General features: G+C 41.8%; 5 protein-coding genes across 5 annotated transcripts; 1 reads left to right on the forward strand and 4 right to left on the reverse strand.

Annotated features, from left to right (window-relative positions):
- The first annotated feature begins 189 nt into the window (after positions 1 to 189).
- Positions 190 to 4376, forward strand: LOC115625212 (probable peroxisomal acyl-coenzyme A oxidase 1). Its single transcript, XM_030520186.1, has 7 exons — positions 190 to 658; positions 1992 to 2151; positions 2208 to 2500; positions 2559 to 3471; positions 3616 to 3721; positions 3780 to 3932; positions 3993 to 4376. The coding sequence occupies exons 1-7, from the start codon at positions 535 to 537 to the stop codon at positions 4251 to 4253; spliced, it is 2010 nt and encodes a 669-aa protein (XP_030376046.1). The 5' UTR covers positions 190 to 534; the 3' UTR covers positions 4254 to 4376.
- Positions 4359 to 6866, reverse strand: LOC115625217 (dolichyl-diphosphooligosaccharide--protein glycosyltransferase subunit 2). The gene is made up of 4 exons (XM_030520200.1): positions 6719 to 6866; positions 6267 to 6508; positions 4923 to 6207; positions 4359 to 4860 (listed from the first exon to the last, which is right to left on the reverse strand). Exons 1-4 carry the CDS (start codon positions 6729 to 6731, stop codon positions 4493 to 4495), a joined length of 1908 nt encoding a protein of 635 aa, XP_030376060.1. The 5' UTR covers positions 6732 to 6866; the 3' UTR covers positions 4359 to 4492.
- A 567-nt stretch (positions 6867 to 7433) lies between these two features.
- On the reverse strand, positions 7434 to 8055 carry LOC115633889. Its single transcript, XM_030531394.1, has 2 exons — positions 7833 to 8055; positions 7434 to 7768 (listed from the first exon to the last, which is right to left on the reverse strand). Exons 1-2 carry the CDS (start codon positions 7969 to 7971, stop codon positions 7470 to 7472), a joined length of 438 nt encoding a protein of 145 aa, XP_030387254.1. The 5' UTR covers positions 7972 to 8055; the 3' UTR covers positions 7434 to 7469.
- On the reverse strand, positions 7983 to 10196 carry LOC115633888. The gene is made up of 3 exons (XM_030531392.1): positions 9851 to 10196; positions 9586 to 9791; positions 7983 to 9528 (listed from the first exon to the last, which is right to left on the reverse strand). The coding sequence occupies exons 1-3, from the start codon at positions 10192 to 10194 to the stop codon at positions 8120 to 8122; spliced, it is 1959 nt and encodes a 652-aa protein (XP_030387252.1). The 5' UTR covers positions 10195 to 10196; the 3' UTR covers positions 7983 to 8119.
- A 694-nt stretch (positions 10197 to 10890) lies between these two features.
- LOC115633475 lies at positions 10891 to 16098 on the reverse strand. The gene is made up of 4 exons (XM_030530973.1): positions 16067 to 16098; positions 13812 to 14177; positions 12190 to 12376; positions 10891 to 12126 (listed from the first exon to the last, which is right to left on the reverse strand). The coding sequence occupies exons 1-4, from the start codon at positions 16096 to 16098 to the stop codon at positions 10891 to 10893; spliced, it is 1821 nt and encodes a 606-aa protein (XP_030386833.1).
- Between the last annotated feature and the right edge of the window lie 391 nt (positions 16099 to 16489).

Consider the following 16489-nt stretch of genomic DNA (forward strand, 5'->3'; position numbering starts at 1 on the left):
GCGTACTGTACAATAAAACCTAAACAAAATTCAAATTACTGAAGAAACCGCCAAATTGGTTTTCTTAGCTAGCAGCCCTGGTCAGCCACAGCTGCTTCACAACTAACAGCTGATTTTGACATTACAGCAAAAGCAAGTTGCTTTTATTCGCGCTATAGCAACAACAACAACAATAATATTGATTATAGAAATACGTAGCTAAAGCCCACACACAAGCGCACATAAACTGATTGCTGCGTACATATGTCTGTTTTCTACATCGTACAAGCGGCTAAAGTTCATCTACAAATCCATTAACAACAACAAGACGCAGTTGGCGATTAGATTTCGACATACTCGACTCGAACAACTAATAACTAATCTTGGCTTTCTGCTCGCACGGACAAGTACTCGTTCGTTGTTTCTTCAGTTAGTGCGAACCAACCGTTAAAGACGGTCGGGTATTTGGAAGTGACTGTGTGTTTGAAGTTATTGAGACCTGTTTTATAAAACTGCACTTTGGATCAAGTTTGTTAAAAAAAAGTACTTTTTACAATGCCAGTACAAGAAATTAATCCTGACCTACAAAAGGAGCGAAACACGGCCTCTTTTAATCCAAATGAGTTCTCAGTTTGGTGGGCTGGTGGCCCAGCACAGTATGAACAAAAGAAGGCCTTGGGTAAGTTACTTTTTTCACTTTAAAATATGTATATGCACACATACATACAAACACACATACATATGTACATACATACGTTCGTGCTAATGTATACCGCTACCCCGCCAGATCGTCTGCCATTAACTGGTTGTTAGCCAGAAAAACGCTTGGCGCATTCGCATTTTGCAATTAGTTGCCCCAATAGCGTGACAGTGCAAATCACTAAACGTGGCTTAGGCGTCGCAAATATGCCAACAATTAACGGGAATAATAGATTGTGGCCCTACTTACACTACTAAATTGTATTCTTACAATTTACAAACATTTAAAGTGTAACGTTGCTTATCACCAAGAAGTGGGGTATTGTATTGTTATTTCTACCCAAAAGAAATGCATATGTAAATGGTTGGAAGCGACTGATTACAATAGCCGCCGGCACTTCCCATCAGTTTTGTTTTGATTCATCGCTTCTTTGGCTGCCCATTCATTAACTCAAATGTTAATTATATATATGCAAAGATTGAAAAATACTATACGCATAAATTTTTCACAATTCGGCGGCATAAACCGGTCGGGCTTCCGTACTAAGCAAACTATAGCGTCGGTGCTCGCAGCCATTTAGCTTTTAAACTTTGATCGAACTTTGAACTGATATGACGCATTCGCAAGTAAAGCTGAGCTTATTGTAGTTAAGGTGATAAAGTTATTTGTAGCATTACATTGCACTTGTGGACATTCCACTACTTTCGCAAATCGCTAATATTGCTGCCTTTATCTGGCAGATTAGGGCTAATCGCTTTGTCGAATGCTAATTATAGCAACTAACACTGCTGGTAACAATGTTAAACAATACTGATTGGAAGACCAACAAGAGTGTACCTATGGGGGTACTATAGTAGTGACCTTCACCGCACCAGCACCCTACAACATATGTATGTACATAGCTATAAGATTTGCAGCTTCAAAAAGCATTTATTTATTTATGACACTTATTAAATACTTTTACAGCCCTACATATATCATTCTATATATGTATATTCACCATTTTTAAAAGAGAAACCCATTCCATATTAATATACTTTATACATATATGGTAAAATCAATTGCGACTAAAGTTAGTGAGTTGTGTCTAATTTTATAGTTGAGCATGAGTTTTTAGTTGTATTGTGTATATTGCATGAGTGGATGGTTACGATTTTAATTCAGATACACATGTACTATTTCTAAAATAAAATAAAACTAAGTGTATATTACATTATTATAGTACACATGTACCAATACATTCTTAGGATTTTAATTACTTTTATTATAGTACATACTAATACATTCTGAAATGTACATAACTTATTTTTAGAGAAAATGTTTCTGGACGATCCAGAATTGAAAGATGATCTACCCATATCATATTTGTCTCACAAAGAGCTTTACGAGCACAGTCTGCGCAAGGCTTGTGTAATTGGTGAGAAGATCAGGAAGTTGCGCGCTGAAGGGGAAGATGGCGTGGATACCTACAAGTGAGGGTGCATAGAAATATTTCTGTTATTGTCGAAACTCATTCTAATTTGAATAGCGCATTGCTGGGCGGCTCACTTGGCGCGGCTATTCTGAAGGAAGGAAATCCCTTAACCCTTCATTATGTAATGTTTGTGCCCACGATTATGGGACAGGGAACCATGGAGCAGCAAGTGGAATGGCTGAGCAAAGCCTGGGACTGTGAAATAATTGGCACCTATGCACAAACCGAACTGGGACACGGCACATTCCTGCGTGGCTTGGAGACACGCGCTGACTATGATGAGAAGACACAAGAGTTTGTCATCAATTCGCCAACAATTACCGCCTACAAATGGTGGCCCGGAGGCTGTAAGTACTTACTGACCCCGATAATGTTTATTTTATAACATTCCCTTACCATTTTCAGTGGGCCACACAGCGAATCACGCAGTCGTTGTTGCACAATTATACACGAAAGGGGAGTTCCGTGGCTTGGCGCCATTCATCGTGCAACTTCGTCACTCGGATACGCATGAACCGCTGCCAGGCATAGACATTGGCGACATTGGTACAAAATTAGGTATGAAGGCAGTGAACAATGGCTATTTGGGATTAAAGAATGTGCGCGTGCCACTTAAGAATATGCTGATGAAGAACCAGCAGGTGCTGCCCGATGGCACTTATGTGGCGCCTAAGAACAGTGTACTTACCTATGGAACTATGATGTTTGTGCGTTGTGCGCTTATTAGGGACACAGCACAGAGCTTAGCCAAGGCATCCACTATTGCGACGCGGTATGCGGCGGTGCGACGTCAAAGCCCCATTGATCCGAATCAGCCAGAACCACAGATCATGGACCATACCACACAACAGCTAAAACTATTTCCCCAAATAGCCAAGGCGATTGTGTTTAAGGCAACCGGCGATGGCATATGGAATATGTACAATGTGCTATCGGGCGAAATCGAGCAAGGAAATCTGGATCGTCTGCCCGAAATGCACGCTCTTTCGTGCTGTTTGAAGGCCATCTGTAGCGCCGATGCTGCTGCGGGCGTTGAGACCTCTCGTTTGGCCTGTGGGGGTCACGGATTTTTGGAAGTCTCAAATTTTCCGACCATTTATGGTATGACTACGGCTGTGTGCACATACGAGGGCGAAAATACGGTAATGCTGCTGCAAACTGCACGATATTTGGTCAAAGTCTATGGCCAGGCATTGAATGGCGAGAAGCTGGTGCCTACTGTGGCGTACATCAACGATTTTTTAAAGGAAAGACAGTTTGTGAATTTCGATGGATCGTTGGAGTGCATTGTCAGAGCTTTCCATTATGTGGCAGCCAAGTGAGTTCACACAAAGAATAATAGTCATTCAATAAATTTATCATTCGGGTTAAAGCATTTTCAAATTGTCAGCTAATGTAATTTTTCCACGTTCAGCTTTTATGCAAACCTCTAATTGCTTACACTTTAAATTACAACCAACAGCAAAGTGCGCATCGCCTACGAACGCATCGAACAACGACGCCGTCAAGGACATAGCGCCGAGGTGGCTGCCAATTTATGTGGAATAGAACTAACGCAAGCGGCAGATGTAAGTGAAATTTAACTTTTAAAGACACACGACTTATATCACTACAATTTCATTGCAGCTCCATGGACGTGCCTTTCTGGCGCAATCGGCCTATAATGAAATACTCGCTGTGTCACGCGCGGTTTCACCAGCCTTGGCTGATGTCCTAAAGGTTGTGCTGGAGCTGTATCTGATCGATGCCTGTCTTAATCGCATTGGCAACTTCTTGCGCGTGCGTGATCTTCTAAATATACTATTTGAGGTTATTTTAAATTTATTATTTATATTGTAGTTTATCGACTTAACGGATGATGATGTCAGCAAGCTGGAGCTGCGTTTGGAGAGTTGCCTGAAAAGTTTACGTCCAAATGCAGTTGCCCTGGTGGACAGCTTCGATTTGCACGATCGTGTCTTGGACTCGGCACTGGGCGCATACGATGGCAATGTCTACGATCATATATTCGAGTCGGCAAAGAAGAATCCACTTAATAAGGAGCCAGTGAATGCCTCATTCCACAAGTATTTGAAGCCGTTTATGAAAGCGCACTTGTAGAACTCTCGCATTGGCTCAACAATTCAATTCCGTAACTTGTTACTATTGTCTATATCTTGTAAATACATAGCATTGCCTAGCTTTAAATATAATTGCAATATTATATGTTGATCTACTAGTAAATACATAGAGATAACTCATTTATTTAGATCTGCAGTCGGTTGCGGATAATGCAACATACATACAAAATGCACTTCCAACTTATTTCGAATGATAGACGACGAATCATGTGATGGCATTTATGATGCATTCTTGGCGGTGCGTTGTGCATGGATACGTCGCAGCAAGCGGTTGCCTGTGAGGAATGTGAATACTGCGATTGGTACAAGCAGGCGCAGAGTTTGGAACATGTTTAGCTGCAGCCAGAAAACAAAGAACAACGCCAGGATGCCGCCGAAACCCACATGAAAACCGACTGTGCTGAGCGCCACTGAGAAGTTTGACACATTGATCCCCAGTTTTCCCCAGAAAACAAATAGCAGCACAAGCGGTGTTATACACAGGCCAGTGAATATGTCGGACACAAGGCGAGGAGGACGCTTTTCGGGAACCCTAAATTGATGCACGATCTCAGGTAAAGGGCCTCTGACAGTCTTCGACTTGGTATCTATGGAATATAAACGAATAAGTTGGACATATTGGGTTTTATTCGTTAATAACAACTCGTACCTTTTCCGTCCTGATTAAATTTCAGTTGCACATCAGCTACAAGCCACTCGAAGGAGTTGGAGAGCGAAGCATCACCAACGGTCAAATAGAGGTTGTAGGTTCCACTATTGTAGTTGAAGTTCTTTCCATTGTTACCCACATCCATGTCGAATTTATAGGCCTTGCTGCTGTCTTGCTCTGCTATAAAAATGACCTCCTTGCCTGTGGCCTTGTTGTACAAACGTACGAACGCTTGTTGTACAGCGATGGGTTTGTTATTGCTCTCGTCCACCAGCAATGTCTTCAGTAGCAACTTCTGCGTGCTGTCTGCTGACAGTGAATCCTTCAACTTATTGGGATAGGTGACGCTTTGCTTGCGTGTGGATGCACTGGCATCTGATTCGGCAACGCCTATCTCCAAACTCTGCACTTTGACTCGGCCGAGAACTTTAAATTGCAATTGCTGCTTGTACAAGCCATCCACATTCAATTCGGCTTGATAAATGCCACGAACTGGTTTATAGCTCCCCAGATCAGCAACGAACGTCGTTCTGTCCGACGATTTAGAGGTGAGTTTTACCTTATCCGCCAAGACAGAGTTATCCTTTTTGAGGAGAATCTTTGCTTCGATGTTTTGTACAGCTGGCGACAGAGCCTTCCCAAGCAAATCGACTACTGCTACATTCAATGTAGGCGACTGCGCTTCAAGTTGCGCATTGCCAATTAGTTGTACACAGATGGGTGTAACCTTTCCAGAGCCACTAATCGTCTTTAGTGCTTCAATTAACACATGTGCTCCTTTGGCGGTCTGAACCGAACGACGGCTTAGGAAATAATTGGCGAATTTCACAGCCTGCTCAGCAGTAATTGGTGCTGGTTTGTTATAAGCCTTGGTCACGCCAAATGCGCCGTTGATAATCAAAGCTGTGATGCTTAGGCCGCCCTCGAATTGTAGTAGCTTGCCATCAACTTCATCTGCCTGCACAATAGCGTCTTCGACGCGGTTAGCCACAAAAGCACCACTTTCGCCCAATTCCACGGCCACATTAAACGCATATCCCAGTCCAGCAAGAGTATCATCCTTCTTCAACAATTCCTGTAGACGCTTTGCAATTTTCGCCTTGGCCGCATCATTAATCTGCACACCAACTACCTTATGTGTGTAGACGCGATAGAATATCTCCTGGGTGCTGCCCAATTCCGAATCAAATGCTTTATAAACCTTGGCCAGTATGCCCTCATCTATTTTGGACGTACAGCGCAAATTCGTGTTGGCACCAATCAAATAGAAGTCTTTCTCAAAACTCTGCAATAAGAAGAATAATTAGAATTATTGTTTGTCAGGTAATTTGGCATTTTACTTACGTTCAGTTTCGACTCTGCATGCAGGGTGACGATTTTTTTGCATAGCGCATCCTTAAGTGCAGCATCGGTCGTTTCAAGATTGAGGCTGGCAAAGTAAATTGCTTGCAGGTCTGTGGAACTCAGCCCATCGGCGAAAACTTTCTGTAGGCGGGTGAGGTCTTTCGGACCCAGGTGGCTGTGAACTGTGCGCGCACTCCACGTCGGTGCACAAGCAAATGCCAGCACACAAAATATTGGCAAACCTGCGATCATATTTTAAAAATAATTAATGTTTTACTGGCAATGTTTTTATTGACCACAGATTATCTTAATCTATACACACATACATATGTAAATGAAGATATCTATGTATGTATGACGACGCCGGCAAAAGCAACACACCGACACACGCGTATGCCGGCGTAAGTCCCTTGTATTTGGGGGAGGTTACTGTGCATTCAATTGAAACTTACCTAGTTTGAACATTTTACTATTTTGGTTCCTGTGTACTTAAACGACTTTTAAGGGCTAGGAAAAGAAATAATAAGTGATTAAATAGCCCGCACTAGCACCGCTTGATTCGTTTTCGGCCAATTTTCTCATCGACAGTGCAGACACGTCAGCGCATATGACCACCTTCCAACACTGAAATTGCCGAGCACTTGCCTTTAAAGTTCAATTTTATCGATAATTTACTGCACTAACATATGATATTAAGTAACGTCATTTCGATTTCCAATATCAAAACACAATGGAAAAAACGACCAATTTAAATAAGTACAGTGCAAAAATCAGTTTGCAAAAGCAATAACAAAATATCAAAACTCTATAAAACATTAACTGCACTTTAATGTAGATGAATATGGATCTTCAATTGTTATTTGAAGAATTATAAATTCCCGGGATGAAAGCTGTGGGCAAGTATTGAAATAAACTGAACTGAATGAAAATATCTAACTCATTATTTAACACTAATTTTTATTCGTTAACACAAACTTATGCATTACTCATGCAGAAAAAACTAAAAACAAAACAAAAACGTTATATTTTCATAGGCTCGTCTATGATGCACCTAGAATTCCTTCACCTCTTGTCTTTAAACTGTTTAGTGCTATTGTATTCGTTTTTGTTCTAATTTATGTTAAATATATTCCTAATGCTGACGAAATATTTGAGTTGCGTTACTGCTACTTTTGCTAATGCAATTATTATTGGCTGTGAATTCTATGGAGCAAACTTTTCTGAGCACTCTGCTATTGGCCGTGTTATTGAGTACTTTTTCTTGAACGTCTTTGTAACGTCGCCTTCGTGATTCCACAAAGTAATGGCCGTTGTGCAATAGACCGGATATTTATTGGCCAACACCTCCTTTTTCTCCACATCATCGCTCGGTATTTCCTTGCAATATTGATCGTTATATTCTGTGCTGTGCTTTGGCTCCACCATCGGTATGGAATTTTGACGAATGTACTCGTCATAAAACTCTTTCCACAAAAACTGTTCCATTCGGTTGGCACGAGTGGCTGGGGGAAGGCAGAGAAGAATAAGATATAGAAATTCTCTCCATTGATATGAGCTTTTTCTTACTCAATTTCTTCTTGATTTTCGGCACATTATAACTATATTTCATTTCAGTTAGCCCCTTCGGACAATCCGTCATTTCCCGGCCTTCTCTGTGGTCTTCACCACGGCCACCTCCAAGCTCCTCTTCGTTGCCTTCGTGCATTTTTCTAATAGGTATTTGTGAAGTGTACTCGAGTACGGAAATAATTTATTGTTGAGTGTGTATTTTTAATATAAAATTGTAAATGCCTGCTGTGTGGCCTAGAACTAAATAAAAACAAAATTGTCAGCCCCTGGCAACGAATGTAACTTCAGGCAATCGATGGGGTGTCAGTTTGAGACTGCGCCTGCGCTTCATCCTCGACGATTAGCGCTACTTCTTTGGGCCGCAGTATGAAATAATATACAATGATTGTGGCTAAAAATAGGACACCACTGTAGATAATCCACTCCCAGATAAATCCGAACCACCAGGACTCAAAATCTGCATTATTATACCAAATGGCCGTCATGGATATATTCTCCGCAAGCGTTAGGATCAAATAACTAGTGTACCACAATCTTATGCGCTTGAAGCACACACGGAACTCGAGAAGAACGAAAATGTAGATGTAGGCGAGCAGAAGATAGAAAAGCGTCCGATTCCAGGTGCCCCGGAAGCGGGATTCGAAGCCCAAAGCACCGATCATTAGGGCGTAATGGACGCCCACAATTATGAAGAAAGCCTTTGGGTAGAAGATGCAGAAAGTGGCTAACGACAGCATTCGCATTATAATGAAAGCCATCCAGCCAAAGAAGGCAACAGATCGGCCCGCAAAGTCGTCCTGTTGTATTCCATTGACAATTTTTGTAGGACGTGGAAAATAAAAGTCCACAACATCTTTGGGCGTGAGCGGCGATGCTTTTTGGGAATTGGGTGTTTGAGGGGCTGGTGATTGCTGGACTAGGGGAGTGTGTTCGTCAGTTGGCTCTTTATCGACGCGTGTTGTGAGCATTTTTGGGGGGCGTGGCACGTTTTCTTTAATATAGAGCTGAGCGTTGACCAGCAGCATATCCTTAAATGTCTCGAGCTGGGAGAGTGGTCGATTCATTCGACGACTGCGTCGACTGTCGTTATCCGACATAGTCCGTCTTAAGTCCGCTGCTCCGATGTCTGCACTTCTTAATACTGGCAATGTTGGCGGGGCTGTAGCAGGCGGTGGTCTGGGCGGTGGCGTTTCTGGTACAGTGTCGAGTATTTCTATGCTATCCAGATTGCCAAGCTCTTCGCGGTGTAGTCGTAATTTGGGTCTGGTGTTTTCAATTTTATCATCATCAGTGATATTACCATGGCTCTGGCTCGAGGGAGTGTGTAGGAGGACCTTTGTCTCCTGCTGCTCTGCAGCATCGTTGTCCACCTCATCCATGCCCTGAATGTGTAGTTCATGGCGTTTTTCGCCTTCAGCTGTTGCTTCATGCCGCGCATGGAAATTAGCCATAATTTTTTCAGACTCTGGAAAGCTGGTAATAGTTCGCTCCGAGTCGCGCTTTTTCCGCTCAGCTGCCTCCTTGCAGATGCGCTCATTTTGTTCCAGCATTGACTGATGTGCATCTACTTGCCGCTTGGTGGCCCAAGGATAATGCCGCCCAACGCGTCGCTGACTCTCGATGCGATGATAGCTTGTTGTTATGGCCGCCAAATTGATTGCCGAGAAGATCAATGATAGGGCCTGAACGGCGGCTACAATTTACAATCTTAGGGAGTTGGGTAAGTTAAAATATTTGTATAACTACTTACAGGTCTCGTAGTTGCGAAACATATCCTGTGCCAGCATGTTATACAACTGCAGGATTATCTGAGGCGCTGCCTGTGCATAGGCCTGTATGAGCAGGTACAGCTCGATACTGGACGTTTTTGTTGCCTTGGCCAGGCTTTTCATACGCTCGGTATCATCATCATCATGGAACAATGCGTCGATGGCCCAGAACAGGCGCAGTGTGAATCTTATCGTTGAAATGTGAGTTGCCAACAAAAAAGTCTTCATATGTAAAACACTACCTACCTATATACAACAAAAAATGGGAAAAGCAACAGCTGCAGTACGTGAAGTCCCCAAAATGTACTTCGACTTCCTGCCACATTTGTTCGCTGCTCTTTGGAGCTGAGCACCAAGATAAAGGTAAGTATGGCTGGTAGAAGCACAACAATCAAGGTTCCTGCACCAAAGCCCGGCTCTTTCGTCCGGAAGTGTTGATAGCTCAGGGCCAGATCCGCTGAAGTTTGCACAATATAGACTAACAAGGCTAAACTGGTCGGCACAATGTAGGACACATAGATGCGAGTGCGGCTGCGTATCGTGTAGCCGAGAATGTGAGGCGGGGGAATTGCTGCATTGTTGACTTCCATACCGCTTTCGGTAAATAATGAGTAATTTTATCTGCTTTATGCTGCCACAGCGTTCCTCCTCTACATCTTTCAATTGCGAAATTTCTTGTATTACTGGAATGTCGACTGCGATGTGACCCATGAGTAAGCGACACTATTTCGCATCACTCTTCGAAATACTTATCAATGGGTGTGCTTACGGACCAGATAAGATAAGGGTTGGCCTAGCCGTGGTCGTGGTGAAAAAGCGAAGTTTGTTTATATTTATTCTTATCTGCCAAAAAAAAAAACGTCATCAATGTTGTTTAAACATAAAAACATAAGCTTTTTGGGCCTGAATATAAAAAAAAACAGATGCTATACACTCACAAAAAATGTCAGCAATTACCTCAAAACTTAAAAAAGAGACAAAATAAAAAATACAAATTGAAGTTAACTAGCTCGACTTTTAAAGTGTTTTTCTAGAAACAAGAGTTTTAATTTTTAAGTCTTATTCCCATTTATATCTTAATGGTTAAAATCCTTAAAAAAAATTAATAAAAATGCATTAAAATTCATTTATATTATTGTTTTAAAATGTTTATGGCTAGCATCCCTTCTAGCATTCCATTCTTGTTTATAATGAGCTTTTTGGAAATTAGGAAGTAGTTTTCATTTTATCAATTTTATTCAAGTATGCATATTTTAAAGGAACTAATGCATAATTACACATCTATTCTAAGAATCATACCAGGATTTTTTCATCCAATTGGAAGGCTTACACGGTTCATCGAGTACCACGAAGGAGCCTTGTTGGTTCTCAATTTTATGCTTAGCGCGTCGACTACCCACAGCATACTTGGGATTACCTTCAATTATCGAAGAATTCTCTCGGCAATTGGCCGCATTCTGCAATACGGAAGCCCGTCGTCCAAACCTCGCTGGTTTCTTGGCCGCATTACCTCCAACCTCTTCAAAATTGGGCACGTTGGGCTGGTCCTTGACTTGACGTGGGCGTGAAGTGCGTCTCTTATATGTGACTGCCTGACGGGTCTCCAGCGATGAGTCCGAGCTCTTGCGCAGGTTGCTCGTGACCAGCTTGCTGTTTCCGCCGCCATCGCTCTCCTGTAGCTTTCGTGTGGGTGTCCGTTCGCGCAGCTGATAGTTATAATTAGCCCGCCTGTACTCCGGGGTGGCAGTCATGTCGGTGGCTGTGGTGCAGCTGGGCAGTTCCATATGGTCATAGCTTGAGTCCTGCTGTCCACGACAGCTTTGCGCCTGGTTGTCCGTCAAGCTGGAGCTGGTGCCATTGGCTGGCGCACCAGGTATGCCGGATGTGGGCAAGCGGAACGAAGAGGCCGGCTTGCGCACAATGGGACGCGAGCGCGGAAAGTCCAAATAGGTGTTGCGATACTCGGGATTAAATTCGATTTTGCCGCGAAGGCGCAAGTAGGGTTCCCGACACTTTCCACGCTCGGGCATCTCTTTGACCTGTGGGTCACGGAAGCTCTCGTAATATTCGGGCACATCTTTGCTGAACTCGCCACGGGGATGCAAATGATCATCGGTTTTTAAGGGTTTCTCTTTGGCCATGTGCTTGGGTGGGTCATTGAATTTGTCTCTGTACTCTGGCAAATCTTTACTATACTCGTGCGGTTGGGCTTCTACTTCGGCGCCGGACATTCGCAGATTGTCGTGCTTCTTAATGGGCGCACTCTTCGAATAGTTGGCATACATCTTAAAGCTATCCTGATACTCCGGCACAGCTACGAAATCGCCCTGTATCTTGATGCTGCTCATTTGCGGAATCGAGTGCGCTTTTTCAATCGGAAACTGAACATACTGCCTTTTGTATTCGGACGGTATGGGCTCCTGTTCCACAGCCTGGGCTCGCATTTGCAGGTGACATTTGTGTTGTTCCTGAACAGCCAGGTTCCGCTTAAACTGGTCCGACGCAGGCTTGCTCACTGCTCCCTGCTTTTGCTGCTGCTGTTGACGCTCCTGCGGTTGTGGGGTCTCTCGATTGGATGGGGCCACTGAGCCTCGTCGCTGCGTAAACGCATTGTCCTCAGCAAACATTTCACGAGGCAGCATTATCTTGGCTTTGGTATTCAGCATAGGATATGTGAGGTAGGAGGAATTTTTCATCGCACCGTTTCCCCCACCGTCAGCGTCGGCGCCAAGTTGAAAGTTCTCCGGATTGCGAACTGGAAAAGTTCGTGAGCTGCAAAAAAGTATACAGAGTATCACTTGGAATTCAATTTTTGTAAATAAATAAATACATGATTAAAGTTTTTATTTGCTATTAATTTATTTAAAAGCATGGTTGTCTAATTATTTCTTGTATGCTAAAGGACTAATTGGCTTATATGAAACCAATGAAGTTTTTTGGCCTAATATTGCGGTATTTAACGCAAATTGCACCCAGCGGACACAATAAACTAATAATATAAGTTTAGCAGTTGATATACAGATTTTATTTATGTACATTAATCAGGGATTTGTTCAGTTCCTGCATCTTTACATTTCGTTTATTTATACAACGTATAAACTTACTTTTATTTGCTCATCTGCATCGATTCACTGAATAAAATATTCAGAGATAAATATTAGACCTAACAAAAAGATATAAATAATAAAAGCAGAAAAACAGAAATAAATTTATTTTAAATAATAAACTCCATTTAATAAAATTAAAACACTTACAGTTTCTGTTCTAATTTGTGACTAATCACCGATAAACGATTTAAAAAAAAGAGAATAATTCAGTTGAGCAAACTAGAAAGAGTACTTTGTACCCAACTCTTAAATACCCTGCAGCTCCCACTCCCACAAAAAAAAAAAAAACTATTAGCAAAATATTTTCAAATTCACGTAATAGGTAACCGGATGTAATTATAAACATGAAAGGAATACTAGAGTCGAGCGGGCTCAACTCTTAAATACCATTTAACCACTCCTACAAAAAAAGGAAAACAACTTTTTAAAATTGTTTAATTAATTTAAAAAAAACCTTAATCTAATTAATTTATTAAACTAATACAATATATTCAATACATACATACAAAACTGTTTATATGCAGTTTCAACAGAATAATTTCCATCAGAATCGTAACTATGCGTGTTGTCCTACTGATCAAGAATACTTGTATATATACATTGGGGTGTCTGACACGCCTCCTTCTGTGTGTTACACACATTCGCACAAAAGCAGTAAACCCTTTCAGGGTGTACGAACTCCAAGAATTACGGAAGTTATGGAAAACCATATGAAAGCTGACGAGGGAGTGATGTGCATCAGGAAAAAAACACAAACTTCATCTTCCTGGAGCAGACGGACAGATGGACGTGGCTATAGCTTTCAGTGTTGTCAAATATGTACAATACGCCTCCTCTTGCCTCTCGGATTAAGCCAGAATACCCTTTTACATATTAGGTCTTATGCATTCTTTCAATTTACTTAAAGCTATTTACAATTTAAAATATAAATAATAAAAGGCGCGCGTTAGATCGAATATAGTATAATTTTATATACTGTGTAAGGTAAGGTCTAATTGACTTTGATTTATTTTTTGCGCTTAAGATAAGTTTGATTTTGGAATATATTGCATATTATATTGTATATTACAATTGTTTTTAATATTGGAATGGCTACTTACAATTGCAAGTCCTCGGGCGTGTACCAATGATACTTGTCCTGATGCTCCGAAAGCAGCTGCATTAAGCCCTCCAGACGCAACGAGGTCGCGCGTCTCAACAGAGCTGGCCTTAGGCTAGGTGCAAAGGCACGGAAGTGCTTTGTGTATTCACTTTTAAGAGATCCAAAGGGAAGGACTGGCTCATCGCTATTATAGAGGCAGATGTTGCTGTGGTAGTTGGAGTGAACGGGTTGGCGGCGTCGGAAATATTTCAGATCATCTACGGCTATATACTCGTGAGGGTGTTTTATGGTGAAGCGATTGCTGTGTGGCTGTTGGCTGGTTAGGTCGGGCTCGGAGAAGGAACGATTCCAGTTCAAGCTGGCGCTGCAAGGGCAGAGTCGTATGTGCTAATCAGAAAATGGATGATTTTTCCAGCGACCCCAAAAAGTATGCTATGCTCGAATTCTGAACCTTTCAATCGTTCGCTACGTTTACAACTGAACAACAGACGCGGTTGCTTTGGCAGTAAATAACAGGGAAGCGTGCTAATAATGGCAAACTTGTAGCAAGAACAACAACACAAACATACCATGACGAAGACGACAGCGCGCTCTGATGGAAAGAAAATGGCGCCTTATGAATAACAGGCCGTGTCGTGAGGGCCACACGTCAAAAATTCGCTGGCATTATATTCAGTAAAAGCATTCGCAAGGCGTGCCAGGAATACACAAACACACATTAGCTGATACACCCACACATATTTATGTTGCTAGGCATACATAGACATAAACAAATCTAATAGAAATTGCGCCAAATTAGAAAATTGTCCCTTTGAATTGATTCAAAGGCAGACACAATGCTATATCATGCAATCCTGTCTTTGCGAAATCGAATTCAATCAATAGTTGCCAAATGCATTCCCTGTTCGGTTCCCTAACAACTGTTGTGGGTTCAATAAACAAGGAACAGTTCAAGAGGTGGCAACTGTTTTTTCGTTATTTTATTGAACCCAAACGCAAATATATAGGAGACATACTATATAACCCTTAAATAATATCAGGGCAGTGGGCTGTGTGTGTGTGTGCACAAATGATAAATTTGTACCCCATATGAAATTCCTTCACACTTTATGAAATGCATACCTGAACACACACCTGTTGCACTTGAAAATTTATTGAGTTGTTTCGCATATTTAATAAGCCTCGGCAGGTTTTCGTTTTAGAGCGCTGGTAAAAGTTATTTTTAAAGTTTCTTGTGACTGAATATGGTAATAAGTAGCGACGACATATGGCATTTGAATATGCATAGGTTGGCATTTGTACAATCTTCATTCCTTTCCCATTACGTTTTTTTTTTTTTTGTGTCTATAAATAAGGGAAAACTTGAAGTCCAATCTGCATATGACCATAAGTCATATTTTATTCAAGTCATATCGCTTTGCATGTATGCTATCAGTGCAAAAAGAAAAAAGAAAGTAAAAATTCCTCCTGCCGTCTCTGGACTGTCAGTTCATTTCGGGGGCAGGTGTGCGTGCAAAGGCTTGCATTGCGGCAAATCGGCGGAAACGGGACACACCTGCACACACACACACACACACACAAGCCTACAGACAATTACATGCATAGCCTTAAGTTCGTGAACTAAATTGGGAGACGAGCAACTCATGTTGAGCGCAGTGGCAATAAAAACAATAAATAGAAAGCAGTGGCTGACCCGAATTGGCGCACAAAAGTATGCAACGAAAAAAGAGGTAGCTCATGTACTGCGCGGACTTAGTAGTAAGTGTGTGTGTGTCTGTGTGTGTTGTTGGTTTCTTTAATGTGCTGGCACTGTTGCTTAATCTTTCTGCTGTAACAAATGACCTAAGCCAATGATTTTCATTTCCATTCAGAGACCAGCGTAACGTAACCCATTTAAATATGCTAATCATTTATATGTTGGTACACACAATTACATACAAATTATGAAGATTTATGGTGTCTTAATTGCTGTTTACATCCACAAGTCACGCCATACACCACAATATAAGTACTATATAATGTGACATACATACGAGTATAGCACAAGACTGCGCCATTATGTTTACATTTTGTGGCACTGGCAATTGTCAAGGCCATGGCGTCAACACATGTTTTGCAACACATACTGTGTGTGGCAAATAAAAATAGCGAAAATCCATACGCGTATGCAGGTGCAGTTATTTATAGAGGGGAAAACCCTGCAGTTGGTTCAATCCCATAACAACTTTTGCTCAGTTTAATTCTTAAACGCACCCGTCGATGGTTTTCCAATCAAACGTAGTCATTTTATAGCTTTCACGATTATTTTTCATTTAACACCTTAAAACACAATAAAGGAAACATAGCGAACATCTTGTACGTTTTACTTTCATTTTGCTTTTATTAAGGGCCAACTCCAAAAGGCAGCCACAAATCTTAAAGGCGTGTGAACGCATTTTTAATAAGACCCGTCGCCGGTCAATTTAATCCGAACATTGAAGCGCATTCGCCCCAAATAGCTTGACCGCACTGCTTAGATCGTAACTCTCAACTGAGTTAGGCGGCACGCGTCCTACAAACTGCCACTCTGTTTTCACACGCCAAGCCTCGCCAAAGGGAAAAAGGCTCTGCAAAATGTACAGTGAATGCTCTAAGGAGCCTTCCAACAGACAGGTTAGTAAATACCACCGCATATAT

Source organism: Scaptodrosophila lebanonensis, unplaced genomic scaffold (genome assembly GCF_003285725.1).
Source record: "Scaptodrosophila lebanonensis strain 11010-0011.00,11010-0021.00 unplaced genomic scaffold, SlebRS2 tig00000001-arrow-pilon, whole genome shotgun sequence".
Classification (NCBI taxonomy): domain Eukaryota; kingdom Metazoa; phylum Arthropoda; class Insecta; order Diptera; family Drosophilidae; genus Scaptodrosophila; species Scaptodrosophila lebanonensis.